The sequence below is a fragment of the Salarias fasciatus genome, chromosome 9 (assembly GCF_902148845.1).
Source record: "Salarias fasciatus chromosome 9, fSalaFa1.1, whole genome shotgun sequence".
NCBI lineage: Eukaryota > Metazoa > Chordata > Actinopteri > Blenniiformes > Blenniidae > Salarias > Salarias fasciatus.
The window spans coordinates 11,704,537-11,722,625 of NC_043753.1; the positions used below are offsets into that span (position 1 = coordinate 11,704,537).

The 18,089-nt window shown below is 43.1% G+C and overlaps 1 protein-coding gene across 1 annotated transcript; it reads left to right on the forward strand.

Moving 5' to 3' along the window:
• The first annotated feature begins 1,201 nt into the window (after positions 1-1,201).
• On the forward strand, positions 1,202-15,999 carry crispld1a (cysteine-rich secretory protein LCCL domain containing 1a). The gene is made up of 15 exons (XM_030099669.1): positions 1,202-1,268; positions 1,858-2,231; positions 8,436-8,554; positions 9,353-9,485; positions 9,579-9,694; positions 9,784-9,884; positions 9,994-10,182; positions 10,838-10,898; positions 10,990-11,056; positions 11,301-11,431; positions 11,526-11,569; positions 11,670-11,742; positions 11,834-11,909; positions 11,996-12,129; positions 14,050-15,999. Exons 2-15 carry the CDS (start codon positions 1,875-1,877, stop codon positions 14,099-14,101), a joined length of 1,653 nt encoding a protein of 550 aa, XP_029955529.1. The 5' UTR covers positions 1,202-1,268; positions 1,858-1,874; the 3' UTR covers positions 14,102-15,999.
• The last annotated feature ends 2,090 nt before the right edge of the window (positions 16,000-18,089 follow it).

The window sequence follows — 18,089 nt, forward strand, 5'->3', positions numbered from 1 at the left end:
CACGTTTTCTGCTCGGCCCCCACATGGTGGGCAGATCTGGTTTAAGATAATGTAATTCTGACCCAAATCAGTTACCTGGGATAAAAGGAGAAATTTGAAGAAGTATAATGGTAACTGTGATTACTTCAGCATAAATACAAATATGACAGGAGAATATCTGATTTAATAAGATTATATTAGAGATCAAACTGTAGATGAGATGATGAAAAATTGGAACTGAACAGGAGGGTGCATTCTATTTTGTTTTCAGTAGTTATTTAGCTTAATGTGCATGTATAAAGTGCAGTTTTTTTTAACGGATTGATGAAGTATAAAAGAACCTACACTATGGTCAACAAGCATAATTAGAAATCAGGAAATAAAATTTCTTTACAAAAAAAACCAAAAGGGCACAGAGATGCTGCTTTTGTTATAATTGATTTAACCTATATTTAAGCATATAAGCCAGTTGAGACCAAATTTGCAATGACAAGACTGTAGTTGTGGTTAACTCTTTCATGCTTTCAAATAGCAGTTTGCATGTTCTCTCTCTGCATAGGTTTTCTTTGAGTCCTCCCACAGTTCAAAACCATGCATTTGAGGCACTGGGTGTCTCTGTGTGCAAAAACTCAGTGGCTGGTTGACTGTCTCTGACATGTTTCCCTCACACACACACAATGAAGACCTGAATCGAACTTTTTTTTTTTTTTTTAATCAACTCTACATACATCACCCAGTTAATGTGAGTATTTCTAGTTTTCCACTTATTCCAGGAAAATCTTTTCAGGAAAAGATTGTGCTTCAGCTGACCTCTCTCTGCGCAATCTGTTGAATAAAGTACTAAAAGTATCTTCATCAAAACAGAGTCTCCACCTCAGACACGGACTGAAGTTTGGGACTGCTTCCACCCTCTGAGGGGGCGTGGCCAGTGGGCGTGGCCAGGGGCGGCACTCCGCGCGCGTCAAGCAGACAAGTTGAGGATAAAATGTGGATAAGTGATGCTTTCACGTCTCTGGTGCAAAAATCCCGCAAGAAGAAAGAGAGGGCAGCTTTCAGAACTGATGAAAAACTGAGTGAAACGTCCACATCGCATCTCTGATCCGTGTGACGGTCATCAGACCCACCTGAGCGCTGCGCTCCTCACTTCACAGCCGGACTTCTCTCCTTTTCTTTTTTTTTTTTTTTTTTTTTTTTTTTTTTTTCGTCCCTTCTTGTTGCTGCAGAAGTTTTCTCACAGCCAGATCTCTGTCAGGATCTCCAGAAGTTGGCTCCACTCCAATTCATTAAAGGTAAATTATTTCCAAAGTCTGCATTAAATCACGCCGGTCCTTTTCTGTTTCAATAGGCTATGCATTCCTCTCCACATTTTCCATTAAATATTGGCTCGTTATATCCGGCCTCTGTCAGCAGTGTGCATGCATACCAAAAGGTTCAACGAGAGTGTATGTTTACATGCAGCCTCTTGGATGCAGCAGCTGCATTATGCATCATTCTGTGCACTTAGCAGCTTTTTATTATTGCCATACATCTTCCTGTGAGTTGAAAAGCTGTATTTTTAACAGTTTTACTTGCTTTTAATGTCCCACGATCCCTTCTCCCCTCTCTTTTGCATTTTGGAGTGCACTTGTAAAATATTGAAAATAAAACTAAACAGTGGTATCGATTACTTTAATTCAAATAGTCTTTATGAGCCTGCCACTTCAGCCTCAGTGAACTCCAATTACTTACCAGTGGCTCTGCACCAAACCAAAGGCCTGCAAGCCAGTGGACCTTCCTCACCAAGGTCAATATTGACCCAAGTTATTTAGCAAATTTGGTAGAGAAAACCAACTCCAGCCCTTTCAATAATTCATTTTTTTCCCCCTCCCTCCCTCTCAGGCCCTTTTCTAACTCACATGGTAGAGGCGAGTCTGCAGACAGGCTGTATTTTTCCACTAAATCCCCAACACTTCAAGAGGATCACACTATCTCCATCAGCAGCGTTTCCGAGGATGAGCCGCGCGTCTGCAAACTGTCTGAGAGGCGTGCTGCTGCTCCTGCTGATCCGTGCAACGACATCCATGGTGATGCTTCCGAACTCCACAGGCTGGGAGGGGATTTTGGACAAGTACCTGGACGAGGATGGGGACTGGTGGGAGGCCAAACAGAGGGGGAAGAGGGCCATCACCGACAGCGACGCTCAGCAGATCCTAGACCTTCACAACAAGCTCAGAGGCCAGGTTTACCCTCCTGCGTCCAACATGGAGTACATGGTAAGTGGATCAAGGAGGCTGAAGTGTTGTGATGGATTCCCGTAAATAAGTGGAATCGTGTTAATGCCGTGAATAAATGTTAAAGCATTTTGACCTCTCTCTGAACTCACTAAGAGGTCTTGCACACTGTGGGCCATATAGCTTAGAGAAGTGACCCAGTCACCAGACTGCCTGGCACTTGTCCCACTTGGCTCCAAATATGCCGCATGCCAGCATCTAAGTACCTCCAGACATTAACCCACACACACACACACACACACACACACACACACACACACACACAAATGAACATAACTTAGTACCCATGTGACTTTGGTTGTTTTGCCAAAAGAGAAAAATTCAGCCGACTTACCAATGATCACATTTGCACAGTGTGTGTGTGTGTGTGTGTGTGTGTGTGTGTGTGTGTGTGTTTTTTTTTTTAAACTCATGCTAAGCGATTTGTTTGACTTTATCCTTTGGCCATCACGTGTATGTAGTGCCAGATCACTTTTCACAGTGCAATTAGAATCAGAGCAAGGCACCAAGGCTTGTTTTACCAGCTGTCCCACCCCCCCCCCCTGACTCCACACGCACATGCACGCCGGGGCATACCACACCTCCTGAAAGCCAGCGCTGCGCACATCTGGAACTTTTCCAAATGCGCTACATGTGTAGGCACAGCTTGACCGCTGAAGTGCATCGCCACCGACGGTTAAAATCGATACAATTTGCAAAAGGTAATGAGGTTTTATCATCCTTTCATCCAGTGCTTAAAGAGCTACGGAACAAAAGGCAGTATTATTCTGTGGTAAAGGCAAATAAACAGTTCCTGCTGGGGGCAATTTCTGGGCTGTGTAATTGTATAATTGAGAGGTTCTGCTTGTGTGTGTGTGTGTGTGTGTGCGCGTGTGTGTGTTATAAGCTCAGCCTGGCAGGCTTCAGGCCTCTAGTGGAGGCACACGCTAGTGGAAAAATGCTGAGCCAGCAGAGCGCACAGCTCTTTTCTACTGTCTCCTATTACAGTGGCTGTTTTCGTGTGTGTGTGTGTGTGCGCGCGCGTGTATGTGTGTGTGTGTGTGTTAGCCTCAGGGGCACCCAGGGGTGAAATATGGAGAGGCATGCAACATGAGGTTGTGAGGTGAGAGAAAGAAAGCAAAAGTTTTTTTTAAAGGAATCCAGGAGGTATAAAGGTGTAAAATGTTAAAAAAAAAATAAAAATCTTGCAAATCGAAAGAGGAGGGAGCAGTGTGAGACAGATGGAGGGTGAGACAGCTCAGCGAAACAGGTGTCAAAATAATTGAGCGAAGATGAAGAGGTGGAATGAGAGTGAGGCTGCAGGAAATGAGAAAAGAAAGGTATTTGGAAGCGACACAAAGGAGGAGCAGACAATGACTTTTGAGAATAGGCACCGACATCTTACGTGCAATTCTGTAGATTTCGATAAGGCACAAAACTGTTTGGGTCATATGTAAAGTGGCTCCGCTCTGATTTCTCTTTGTACTTTCTTTTGAAAAAGGCCTCCGTATTCCTCAGATTTTCCTCCCGTCTCTGCTGAACTCCTGTCACCTTTCAAAAACCTCACAGCTTCACTGTACTGGAAGACTTCATAGACATGCTCGCCTGCTCTCCCGACACATTCATGCGCACAGATACACACACACACACACACGCACACACAGACACATTCTCACGCACACAAATCCTTGCACACATACATAACCATTTGCCCATCAGCTCTGTTATTGTCTGCCATTGTATTAAACCATAACCCAAGTGACCCTCTGTGGCAATCATCACAGAGACTCAAAGATAGCATCAATCCAAATCCTCCCCCCTTTCCTCCCCCTTCATCTGCTTCCTTTTCTTACCCCTTCTTTCTCTCTCTCTCTCTCTCTCTCTTCCTCCCTCTTTGCTTATCCCTGTGGCTCCGTTCCCATTCTGTCATTATCCAACACAGAGGCCCCCAAAAATTCCCCGGATAAGCATTCACACTCCGTAGTGATCCACAAAGCTTTGACGCAGCTCCAGGAGGGGGACAGCAGTTCTGCCTCTCACTCAGATGTTGACCCACAGGTATAAACAGCAAAGTGTCAGTGTTTGAAGCCCCCGAAGACAAACAGATGACATCTTGGGAGCAAGGGCCCCGCCCAGTTCGGTGTTTGACTTGGCTTTGCCGGCTGGCACTCGGGTCAGGGGTGGCGGTGATGTTACCGAATTATCGTAAAGTGCTATTGACATTTTTTTTTCCATCCAGGATGAATCAGACCTTTACTGTGAGCTTCAGGGGTTTAATTTCATTATGGATAATGAGGCTAATTTGATTCACAGCCTGTAAAGCCCCCTGTGATAAAAAGCCAGTATAGTCAATGTTCTTTGAATTAACTTCATCCTGCATGTTCAATTATTACAATATGAACAAAGCTTCTTACACATTTAACATGATCACCAAGTGATAAGAAACACTTTGTCCAAATAAAGAAAAGATACAACTATATTATTAAGAAATCACCAGACACAGTTGAAAATTGATAAATCACACTTAACCCAGCTAACAGTGCATGAGGCAGATTCCACCCTGGTCGGTCCATCACGGGAGAAACACACAGAGACTGACAATCACACACACTTAAATTCACTTTTACAAGCAATTGACAGAAACCAATTCTCTCTCAATGTTTTCGGACTACGGGAAGAAACAGGAATATCAGGGGAAACACCTCACTCACACACATAAAGACAACGTGCACACGTACAGGAAAGCCCCCAAGATTGGACTCAAACCGGGGATATTCACACTGAGATATTAGCCACTACCCCACCCTCTGAAACCCGTCAAATCCATAAATTCTAAGTGAACGAAATGGGCTCTGTACTGCCTCGACGGCAGGGCTGCTTCCAGGATAATTGGACGGTGGGTTATTTTCAAGCGTGTTGGTTCCAGGTCTGATCAGTTTGTTTGCATCCATAGAATCCCCACAGGAAGGTACCCAGGGGGCATCTGAAACAAGTTCCCCGAACACACCTACTTTGCTCTGTGTAGCATCATCTGGATGGATTCAGTTTGAAAATAAGGGCTACAGTCCAGGACAGAGAACATCTGTTTGTGAGCCAGACTGATAAAAAAAGCCTAAAAAGAGCCATAGAGTCAGAAAGTTCCTCGTCTGCACTGATTGTATCCCGCCTGTGGGAATCACACATGTGGGAGAACAGGGACCACAGTAAACCTCTTTTTAATGTAAAGCTGAGATTGTAAACATCCTTCCTCCCTAATGCACTTACAGTGATTGGATTGCAGTCACACCCACCATCCTCACCCCGGGGTACATTGTCATTAAACTTTACCAGTCGCTCCAACGAGTCCCCAGTTATCTGTGATAGAGTGGACAGCTCGCGCTTCTTCGTCACTTCTGCTCAAACCATGTGAGCGCTGCTTTATCATGTTGGCAATATCCGCCGAGGGCAATAATTTTCCGCCCTGACTCGAATCAGTTTAATTGAAGCTTTTCCTCCTATATTGGCTCATCAGCCCTTTTTTTTTTTAACCTCTGTTGACTCCAAGGTAATCATTCACTCTCCACTCCCCTGTCATATGTGGATTTCCACTGTTGTATCATCTGCTACAGTTTGGACCGTTTCTAAATCCAGATGAAGCCAGATTTCTGCCAGGAAGACATTTTTCATCCTCACCACATTAATGCATCATCATTACTGAATGTTGCATCATTACATTTTGCGCAGCTGCAATTCATAACTCAAAAACTTTTTTTATTTTTTTCATACACTGGTCCACAAATTCACAATTCAAATATGCATAGTGGAGGAGTGGTTAGCACCCTCACCTTGCTCACCAGTACAGGTTGCATGGCCATCCTTGCTGTGCGATTATTTGCAGGAGTCAGCGAATACAAATGAACAAACACGCTATGATTCATTTACTCTAGTATTGATTATTGGCCCTCGGTGTTTTGGTCACCCATTTGCATCTCTTGTCTTCTCACATCACCTCGCCTCAAGTACTTTCTCCAGCTTCGCGTTCCCAGTTCCCATATCTTCGCCCCGTTTTTCAGTATTTCTCGTCACACACCATTGATTATGAACAGGAAGCTCATACTTGCAGAGGAACTAACCTTGTGTACCCCTGGAATGCAACCAGATGACCAAGGAAGTAAAAAAAAAAAAAAAAAAGAAAAAAAAAATCTGGCCGCAAATGAAGTGTTAAGCGAAATAAACAATGCAGTGTGCGCAGTGCTGAAAGACTTTTGCAGGGGAGGTGTTTTTCTTTACAGGCCCCGCAGAAGTGCGGTTCGAGCGGGGTGGGCGGAGGGGGCTTTGTGGTTACAGGGCCTCCCCCGCTGGGCTCGCTGTGCAAACAGCGACGGCCTGACAAGCCGGCTGTACTCTGCACAGACTCAACAGCTGAAAAATATGTGTCTCGGTCGACACTTTCCGAGCCCGCTCTCACTTCAACTTTCCAGGTTCCTCGGGTTTAAGCTCCTTTTTGGATTCGACATTATTTACGACGTTCATCAAAAATGTTACAAATCATGTCTGTGTGGTATAAACTGTAATCTGTGTAATTCTCCTACACAAGCAGCAGCCAGAGTTTTTGGTCATTCACTTGGACGCTCCACTGTAGTTGTGGTCAAGTTTAAAAAAGATGTAGAAACCCACAAACGTTTATTTAGGGTGAAAAACAATGTGCTGGCCAGAGCGTCTCTTGTACGGAGGTTTGCAGATCATTTTTGCAGCCACCACAAGTCGATGTGTTTCAGCTTGTGTTTCAGGGTGAACTGCGAATTTCACAGCGCGTAGAGACCACTTGTCGAGCAAAGTGAATTTTGAATTATGCAGACACAAACCAAAGTCAACGGCATTGCAGCAGTCTTCTTCTACAGAGGATGTGACTGATACTGAGCCTTATGAGAATTTCTTGTTTAAAGAGCAATAAAGGGACACAAAACCAATGCGACAATACCAACATAGTTGGTCAGTCATCATCTGGAGTTAATGTGCAAGATAAATTTTAATGCATTTTAGCCTTATAGACTAGTTATGTAACGTCCCTAAAAGCTTAACAGAAAACATCACATGGGTGTTTTTTGATTCAAATGTAACGACAGGCTGCACGTTTCCCAGAACCAGCTGAAGAAACTGCTCAGAGTTAATTTGCAGCACTGCCAGACATCCTGTTGTTAGGTGTGTGTGTGTGTGTGTGTATATGTGTGCTCGTGTTCAGGAGTAATGCAGAGAGCAGCAGTTGTTTTGGGTGGGAGTGAAAGTGGGTGACGGGCGACGGAGTAGTAGGTGGCGGTGGAGCCCGGGGAGTAATTTCAGTGTCTGTTATTGGATGAGATTTCACCGAGGGTAAGCTGAATTCCAGTGCCCGACGTGTGAAATGCAAAAACTTCTGACACCTTTTGCTCAAACACTCGCACACACACACACACACACACACACACGCACGCACAGACACACATGACTCTGCACAAACCTTCCCGTACAAACCAGTAATGTGAGTCCATCCACACTGAAGGTGAAAGTGAAGGTGTGCAATTAAAGAAGCATACAGTGTCCTTCAGAGGAATTACAGCCGGTGTTATTCTTGCACCCTTTTTTTTTTAATAGCAGAATGTAGGTCAGCAGAGAGGAAGGACACTCTTCGCATTCCCAGAAAACCCCAGAAAGGGAATATGATCCTTTAGTATCCAACCAGAGCCCAACTTTACAGAGAGGGCAATTCAGGGAGAGGTAAAGTGAAACAAAGGCTTGCACCCAGTCATCTCACCAGAGACATATGGAAGGTATTACTTAAGGAAAAACAGCTTTTGCATTTTTTGAATAACACCCAATCCCAGGGGTGAACCCATCCGGCAAAAGTCAGCTGAGAAGTAATAAAGTCAGAAAGCTCCTCAGCAGTGTCAGGATTTTTTTCCATTTATATTACTGCTGCTATTTAGATAATCTCTTCCACTTATCACAACATTCACACATTGCTTGTTGTTCAGTAAGTGTTTCAAATCTCCATCACATTACTGACCACAGGATAAAGCCTACACCACCGTAAACATCTCCAGTTACTCAATAACAGCTCTCTAACCTGACATAACCCAGTTCGAGATGTAGATTTGGCTTCAAATTGCATTTTTTTACAACTCCGAATCAAGTATTATCCTGAAAACTGATGGCTTTTTTTTTTTTTTTACTATTTTTCATTCTGTGTAGGTGTGGGACACAGAGTTGGAGCGGACAGCAGAGGAGTGGGCAGAGACCTGTCTGTGGGAGCACGGCCCCGCTGGGTTACTGCCGCAGATCGGGCAGAATCTGGGGGCACACTGGGGACGGTAAATACTGTCATGCACAAATGTACGGCTGATGATGCATGCCATCAGAATACTTTTTTTACCAGCAGAAGTCACTTGGTGCATTTATCTACATGATCATACCAAGGGTAAACTTATATAAAGGTACCACATTTAATAAATAACCAACAGTCACCACTATTTACCCACTGAGAGTAAACACAAAGACACAAATAAACCTATATTCCCATACGTCCAGCGTGATCAACCCCAAGTAGCACCTTCTTGCTGCTTCTTCATTTGCTCAGTGTCCCCTTCAGATCTCCAGAACACAGCTCGGCTTCACATAAGAGACTCTTGTTCCTCGTCTAATCATATCAGGCCGCCGTCGAGATGTGTGCCTGACTCTAATCAGATTAACTAGCAGCACCTGGTGCCACATCAGTGTCCTTGGTTACGGAGCACACATGCTCGATAACCACTCACCAGAGTGCTGATTGGAGCGTCTCCTCGGTGTCTTTAACATTATCTGTGCAGCGGATAGTTTATCCGTAATGTACAGCAATGAAGTCTTATCCGACTCCCAGCGAGAGCGCATATACTTTACCCTCGAGAGATTTTCCAGCCACATGCGTGCATTATATTAAACAATTATTAAAGTATAGTCTTATCCTCACATATTTGATGTGTGTGTTATTATTCCAAGTCCTTGCAAGTGTCTTGGAAGCTTAGTTAGAGGAAGAAAGTAACTCATTACATAATTTCAACACCCACGCCAACAGGGAGAAAAGAGAAAAACACTCCTCAGAACTTTGTAACTGTGTTCCATCATCCCTGCAGGTATCGTCCACCCACCTTCCACGTGCAGGCCTGGTATGATGAAGTGAAAGACTACACCTTCCCTTACCCCCAAGAGTGCAATCCCTACTGTCCCTTCCATTGCTCTGGCCCAGTCTGTACGCATTACACCCAGGTAGCTGGATCATTCTGAAGATATTAAACATTTGAAAGTGAACCATCAGCAATGCCGTGGCATTCAGCTTTAGTTTTATCGTCTGTTTTACAGTTGGTCTGGGCCACCAGCAGTCGGATTGGCTGTGCTGTCAACCTTTGCTACAACATGAATGTGTGGGGACAGATCTGGGCCAAAGCCGTGTACCTCGTCTGCAACTATTCACCAAAGTAAGCACATAAGTTGCATCTCCGCACAGCTTGGATACAGACAGAAGGGGTTATAAGAGTGAACTTAATCCTGTGTTGTTTAAACATAGGGGAAACTGGTGGGGCCATTCACCTTACAAACACGGGACGCCGTGCTCCGCCTGTCCTCCCAGTTACGGAGGAGGCTGCAAGGACAACCTCTGCTACAAAGGTGCTTGTGTGTGTGTGTGTGTGTGTGTGTGTGTGAGCCTCAAACACAAAAGTAGAGCTGCTTGAGAAAACAGCTGCTCATTGCACTGTTTTTCTTACTTTTCCTACAGATGACAGCTCCTACCCTCCACAAGAGGAAACTGAGGAAAACAACTTCATTGAACCGGAGGCCCCCCGTACTACCAAGCCCCGGCCCCGGGCCCCCAAGCCGGAGTCTCCCAGTCGCCCCACCCCAGCCCCCGCCAAGCCCCCCACAGAGGAACTGCAGAAGAATGAAGTGGTCAACACACAGCAGATGTGTAAGCTGCCATTTACGTGTTTATTCTGGATCTCGTTTCTTTTCAAAGCAGGGCTTTGGGATATGATTTTGGGGCTGGGAGGGGGCAGAAAGTGGCAGTGCAGGACTGTCCTATATATATTTTTGCTAAATTGGGTGAAAAAAAAAACTGGTGTTGAGCAATAATGTATAAGAAGTGTAAAAAAGAAGAAGAAGTAAAAAGAACCTGACCGGAAATGTTTTTCTTGCAATTTTCTTTTAAATTGTCTTGATGTTCTGTGGCCTTTATCTGTCATCTTCCTGATTAACCCTGACAGTTTCTCAAGTGTACTTAATATTGCAAGTCACTCTTTGGAGCCAGGAGGGGAAGGGGGAGCCTGTTTTAGCATGATCCCCTGAGTGTGTGTTTGTTTTTGGCTGGCTGAGAAGGGTTGAGGGGTGAGAGGGGCTCGCTGTGGTTTTTAAATGGCTTCCTCTCTGCAGCGCATGGGGCCTGTGCTTGTAAGATGAGACGCTTCCTCTGGTACTGCTGACCACCCTGAACCGGGTTGCAGGAATTCTTGTCTCTGGGTTTTGAAGCATCACAACAATGTTCCAGTGGGTTTGACTTTAGAGAAGAAGTCGTCTGCGTCGGAGCTGCCAGTTCACACATGTGGTCTTCTGGTCTTGTCTTTTAGCTCAGTTAGTGACGTGTGACACGAAGCTTCGAGATCAGTGTAAAGGAACTCCGTGTAACAGGTACAGTGAAGATGGACCATTGTACAAAACTTGAGATGCAAATAAAAAACAAATACAAACCTATTAATGTGATTTTTTTTTTTATTGATAGATATGAGTGTCCTGCTGGATGCTTGGACGCTGCGGGGAAAGTAGTTGGGACAGTATACTATGAAATGGTAAGTATTCGTTAAGAAATGACAAGATGCAAAATAAAAATGTAAAAATGTCAACGAGAGAGGAAAGCAAAGACTTAGGCGCATTGGTCCGTTGTTAAATATGTGACTCATAACAGACCAAATAAGCTGAAATTCCCCATTTCTACACGTAATTATTGGACAGCATTACCCGATGGTTTTCACACAGCTCCTGCTAAGTACCTTGTCAGCAACATGTAAATGATGTAATTAAATTGTCCTGTAGCAATCGAGCGTGTGCAGAGCCGGTCTGCATGCGGGCGTCATCGACAATGACGGGGGATGGATGGACGTTACAAGACAAGGCCGAAAAGACTTTTTCATCAAGTCCAACAAGAACGGAGTCCAGTCGCTCGGGTGAGACAACGGTGTCGTCACGGCGTCGTTTTGATGGGGGAATTGACGGGTCGTGATGGATTCTGATGTTGCTGTGTGAACTTCCTCCTGACAGGAAATATCAAAGCGCTAATGCCTTCACGGTTTCCAGGGTGGCAGGTCAGTCAGACGAGGCCGGCGTCTCTGTCGTATTGAATTACTTATTATGAGTTGTTCTGAAATGGTTTGCTGACTATTACAGTATTTTTCTTTCCCGTAGTTAAAGCCATTACTTGTGAAACCACAGCTGCACAACTGTGTCCGTATGAGAAGCCTGCAAAACACTGTCCAAGGTATGAGCTTGACTATATACTTTATGATTCATGTCTATATTTGATTATTAGTGCATTCACATCACTGTGTCTGTGAAATGTGTTGTTTTAGGTTATATTGCCCAAGAAACTGTTTACAAGAAAATCCACATATCTCCAGAGTGATCGGCACCAGAATATACTCTGATGTAAGTCTTTCTTTTAAAGGGGAACACGGCAATCCCCAAACCTGAGATTTCTGACATGCTGCCTTTCCTCCTGCACGCACCTGTAGAAATCCAGCGTATGTCGGGCAGCCGTTCACGCCGGAGTCGTGAGGAACGACGCCGGCGGTTACATCGACGTGATGCCGGTGGACAAGCGGAGACACTACATCGCCTCGCACCAAAACGGCATTTCCTCTGAGAGGTAGGAGACTGCAGCTCTGTTGGGGGGGTGTAGTGGTGAGCACTCTCTCCTCACAGGGTTTGAGTCCAGGTCTTTCTGGGCTCTGCATGTTCTCTCTATGCATGCTCTGGATTTTCCTTAAGTACCCTGGCTTCTGCTTGATTCTTTGTTTCCTCTTTGATGGACAAACAACGTGTTGGGATAACTGTCTGAAGCTTTAAGGCTAGAATTAAAGTGAAGGGGTAAACACACTCTGGCCCGGAGAGGAGGAGGAGGAGGAAATCAGGGACACTCAGGTGGAGGCGAAATCCAGCCACAGTTTCCTCTGCGTACATGCAATCGGCTGAAGATGTAAGCAGTTCATTACATCTCTCATGGAGGCACATGGGAGGATGATTAGCATGCTTCTAGTTTGAAATAATGAATTGCTTGGTAATTAGTGCAGAGAGGGCGAGTGCTTGTGTTTTGGCTCTTGAAGTGTTTTTTTTTTTTTTTTCTTTTTTTGGAGGGGATTAGTTCAGAGAGGACAGCCAGTGGACACAGCTCTAAAACTTAACAGAGAGGCTCCCACACAGACACAAATGGTAACTAGAATACAGAAAGTGGTGATGGACAGTTTGAATAGTTTTTGTTTGGTCTTGATATACTATATTGCAAAAAATTGTATAATGAAAAAAAGTGTATGTTGTTACCCTGTCAAATAATGAAATTGCTGTTTAGATTAGATTCACTATTATCATTTGAAATATTTGAAGACATCATTTTCTCAAATCTTTTCAGTTTGTATGATGTGAGTGGATGTGCAACAAAACAAGACAGCATAACACAAAATGTGACTGGAAGGGTGATGAAACCAGAAGGGATGAAAAATCTATATCGATTCTTAACATTTCTGTCCGAGATAGCTAGAAGGACCATAAAAGTTAAACAGATTAAATACAAGTTAGTTTTCACAAACTGGTAGAGTATTGTTAAAGATATCATAAGATAAAACATTTAAACTGATAATTTTTGCTTATTTTGGTTCTGAATTATTCTGTGTTGAGTGGACCACGCTGTCCAGTGCCATGTGCAGACAGAGCAGGAAACAAGAGACATCATAGGTTTGCACGGTGCTTGTTGGAATGTTAAGAAGCTTAAGTCAGGCAGTAAAGTACCCACCCAGCTCCAATCTGAGCAGGAAAAAAGTGTCCTTTTTTTTAATATTCTGAAGCACGAGTAGATCTGATCTTTGAATTAGATTAAAGGTTTGATGTCACTCACTGATGTCAGTGAAATGACTTTTTATTCCTTTTATTTTTTAATTGCGCATTGCAAACTTTTGGTACATGAGACACTGTTGGAGCCCATAAAGTGAAAGCGTATGATGAATACATGCGGTACCACCTTCCGGCAGCATTAAGGTCACAGGTTTGTACCAGCCTCTCCTCAAAGTTAAAAGTGACCCACATACTGTGTGGTCTGTTCCACTTTTTAAAAGATATCTGAAATTGCACCGACTTACATTGCTGGTCTGCAGAGTAACTATTGTTACCGTGGTCTAAGTATGGACGAAACTTGCCCACATTCCCCCTCTCTCTCTCTCTCTTTATCCGCTCTCATTTCCCTGTCTGCTTCCGCCCTATTTATCTTAGTCGCGCCGCCTGACGTCTGCCCATCATTCATCTTGCTCCTTTAACTCTGCTGCACGTCGTCGTATTAACGCACCGAGCTCGGCGTGTTTGTGTAGAAACGCCTGGCTTATCTGCTTTCCCGGGGAGTCTCGGCCGCTCCGTCTGCGTCCCGTCTGTCACCGGAGCGACGGGCCGCCGTGCTGACGCGGACGCGTCGCCACAGAACCTCTCTGTTTGCGTGTGTCTCTCTGCAGAAAGGATCGGGGCATGCTCCGTGTCTGACACATGCCACACCCGGGCCTGACTCTCCACCTCTCGTTTCTTTCAGCCTCCAGAACCCTCCTGGAGGGAAGGCGTTCCGGGTGTTCGCCGTGATATGAGTGCCCCGGAGGGCGGCTTCGCCAAACAAAAAAAAAGCGCACTCGGGCTGTTGAATAGGCGGCAATCAAGCCATGTTGTCAAACCCAATGACTGAGATGTTTCTGGCTCTGCTACACTTCGGGGGTTAGAGGTCGTCACCATGACAGCAGAAACCCACCAACAAAAAACTTGACATGTACACAATGAGAACCTTTCTGCGCTCACATTCATGGCATTCTTGTCAGCTTAAGCAGGAAATTTCATAAGCTGTAAATATAACTGAATATTTTGTTGTACATATTTGTTAATAGCATTACGTTTGTATTATGTCTGTGCCATTGCTTTGCTTTCTGTAATGGTAACCTGATGTTTGCCTTAATATGCTACAGTCATTCTTTCCAATTAATTATAAGAGCAGAAGAGTGCATTTATAGATGAACGAACTTGTGCTGTATTTGCCTGTGCGCATATGTGTTTGAGACATTGGCTCTTGTAGTGCAAAAAGCAGCCAGAGATCAACCAGAGATCGAGATTCAAAGTGTTAGTAAAGGTACAGTTGTAGCCGCTGTTCCTGACAAATTAATGCAAGAAGTAAAAAAAAAAGAAAAAGAAAAAAAAAACCCACAGATTTTATTTGCTTCCCACCTGCTGAGTGAGGTAAAGGCTGTTATCCCATAAGCCAGCAGTGGCTTCAGCCCTGCAGAGGGAGATCCAGTGTCCCCGCCGTCTCCTCACCACAGTCTGGAGGCCGAGGCAGGAAAAGTTAACAACTGGAAAAATGGTTTTGGATGACATCAAAAAGACACGTTGCTGTGTCTTCACCACACCGCTGATGCATCTGACACGTTTCGAGGAGGCTTTTTCCCCTCTCCGCTTCCAAAGCTGATGCTGGCGTTTTGCAGGATAACTCTTTAAGCTTCAAGTCTCAGCTGGAAAAAAAAAAGGCAAAAAACACTGGAGTTGGTTTGTGATTTAGATAGTGGCAGCATTATTTGGCCTCTTACTGTAGTTTAAAGTCTCCAAATGTAGTTTACAGATGTACTTTTTTTTTCACCTTTTACAGTGTGTTTTTTGTGTGTGCTGATCCCTGGCCAACTTAACAACTCAGACTGCCCAGAAAATACAGACATCACTAAACTTTTCACTCGTTTGACTAGGAATTACAGTACAAACCAGCTCCGTATTAGTCTGTATCAGCTAGACACATCATGTTCAGCTACAAGTAAAGATTTTTTCTCCTCTAAATAAAGAATTTAATAAAAGAGAACACATTTTATTCTTTATATTAATGTATATTAATAAGGAAGGAAATATAGCATATTAAGGCCAACCTGTCAATATAACTTGGGATATTTCTAACAAATATTTGGTGTACGAGTAATTATTATAGAAATCCTAAACATTGTAATGGCACTAAATATTATTTTGTTGTATTAAGTCTGGCACATTTTTATTGGTGCTTTGGAGAGTTTTTTTGGTCATATTTTCTACTTTTGTGATGATTGGGGGAAATGGTTTGCATTTATTTTTATATGATTATGCTTTGTAACAATATGATTTGTAAAGAATGCTGCTATATGTTTTGTGTATTGGTATTTGATAAGATTTTTAATCGTTACAACTCCCTGCAGGTCGGGAAGTACACTCCATCATGGTTCTCATTTTCTAAACAAAGCTTGTGTAACTTTATCGTGCATTTCATTTCACCCTTGATCAAACCCACAGATGTAGTCAGGTCATCTATAATTATCTCCCTTTGACATTGGTAAACAAACAAGAAGATGCAACAGTCTCATTTCATGTGGGCCTTAGTCATACTTTTTCTTGTATGTTACAGTTATTACAACATGCGTTTAACTGTACTGATGTCTCTGTTTATAGTTGCCTCAGATGTTCCTGCCTCAGGTTGTTTTTTGCAATAAAAAAAAATGATAGAAACCAATTTTTTTGGAGCATTCAGATATCGATTATTTATGAATATCCATGTACAAAAACTTCAAAACTGTTCAATACTACCTATTCTCTTTTTCATTTCAAAACATAAATCATTTAAAAATTGTTTCTATACTATTATAAACAAAAAATATTCATGTACTTTATTTCACTTTACTTACAATTATTATGGGCTACAGTAAAAACACTTAAATCACATTCCTAGTAAAGATTTATACAAATAACTGCAAATTACACGTTACGTCTTCAAAAAAAATTATTCTTTGCAAATTATAAATGGCTCTAATTTGTTAGACAAGTTTCCAAACTGTTCCCATCAAGATGTTATGGTGAAATATAGAATTTAAATAACTTGTGAGGTTAAAAGCATCCTGGTGTTCTATAAATGAGTAATGAGGTTGAAGATGCACGGTTTTAAAGTTCATTGATACATTAATTTAAAGAATTTATATGTGATCTATGTAGCTAATGCATCACCATGAATTTATGAGTCATCATGCTTAAAGGTGCAATATGTTATATTCTTTATCCAATGTAAAGCTGATATAATATATAGAAAAACACAAAACAACAGCCAAGACTATTTGTGAGCTGGCTCCTGTAAGTACAGAATATATGAAACTTCCCACAGCTGGTTTAGTCTTGCAGTACAAGTTTGCACCACAAGATGGTACATTGAGTCACTGACAGGGGGAATAGGTAAGATAACAATGGCTGAACGTCTGGCTCTGTGCCCAACTGTAGTGACTAACCTGGGAGAGCAAGGGTCACACATTATAGGATGCATGACTTAAAGCAACACTAAGGAACTTTCAGTTTTCGTTGATTTTGGCGGCGCCAGTGGACAAAAGTGGTAGTGTTTTGCCTGACTGAATACTACAGTTCCCATGAGGACTAGCGCGTGGCGTCGTAAATTGCTGCTCCCGGTGGCGTGCTGTCGGACTGAACTCGCCTTCATTCGTTTCCAGGGGCTGTGTGAAGGACGGATAGCGACGAGGTAATGAATCTAAATGAATGTAATGGTGGCTAAACAATGTTATATCAAGATGTGACGCATGCCGTAAAGCAGTCCGCACATTTGGAGCTTTTTAGTGTGCAGGATTCCTACCACCCTCCTCACAGCTGCTTAGTCCAAGTGAAAGCAATACTGACGCCCTCAGCCCGTGACAGAGGGGTCATTCAACTAGTTGTAAGTGGAAGTATCATCACAAAAGATATTAAAATGTTTTATTAAGGTTGAAAAGTTCCTTAGTGTAGGTTTAAATAACACACAGTGACCTTTTAACATTCTTAATAGTCCTTCACAATGATGAAAGCCAGCGCTATGTTTGTCATCACTCCTTATTTTCTTTAGAGCGGCCTGTATGAGTCCCACATTAACCACGTTCTCTAGTGTTATGACACTGCAATTGGTTGTGACTCAAACTGACAGTCTTTGTTATTCCCTGTCATGTTCAGCTAGATTTTGCACGAAGGGCTGAATGTACACTGATGGCACCAATGAGAGGAGATCATAAATGCCATCCATTGCGATTAATCATCGATGAAAAGTATCAGAATCTATCTGCATTAATAAATGTTAGCACACGCAAAAGAAAGTGGATACTAAATCCATGCAGAGCCTTACAACATGGTGAGTAATCAACGGTTATTAAGCTTCAAAGGGGTAATTACTTGTATTTTCTGCAGGGGAATTGTTTCAATTGTAGCAAAAATATGTGCAAAAACACAGTCAAATATCAAACCATGCACTTCGGTTCCAAATTATGTTGCAAAAAATATCCAAGACAGCTGTGCATGAAACATATTTTTTGCAAAATTCTTATTGCACAATATAATTTACATTTCCTCTGAAACGTTCTTACTTTCTCCTCTGCATGATTTCCTTAAAGCTTGTGAAAAGTTTGTAAATCCAACTCGATCACTTGTGATCAACTAAGCCATGCAGCAGAAGGCTGCAAGGAGATTGATCGAGTGTCTGTGTCCACCCGGGTCCTGTGAGGGACGAGGGAGGCACACATCAGACCAGTGTCAAAATTCACAGCAGGGTGCGGT

Bases quoted from the DNA above. Each gene is read 5' to 3' on its own strand.
- crispld1a (XM_030099669.1), top strand. From the start codon at position 1,875: ATGGTAGAGGCGAGTCTGCAGACAGGCTGTATTTTTCCACTAAATCCC. The intron at 8,555-9,352 runs GTAAATACTGTC...TCATCCCTGCAG, and splicing joins CTGGGGGCACACTGGGGACG to GTATCGTCCACCCACCTTCC. The intron at 11,910-11,995 runs GTAAGTCTTTCT...ACGCACCTGTAG, and splicing joins GCACCAGAATATACTCTGAT to AAATCCAGCGTATGTCGGGC.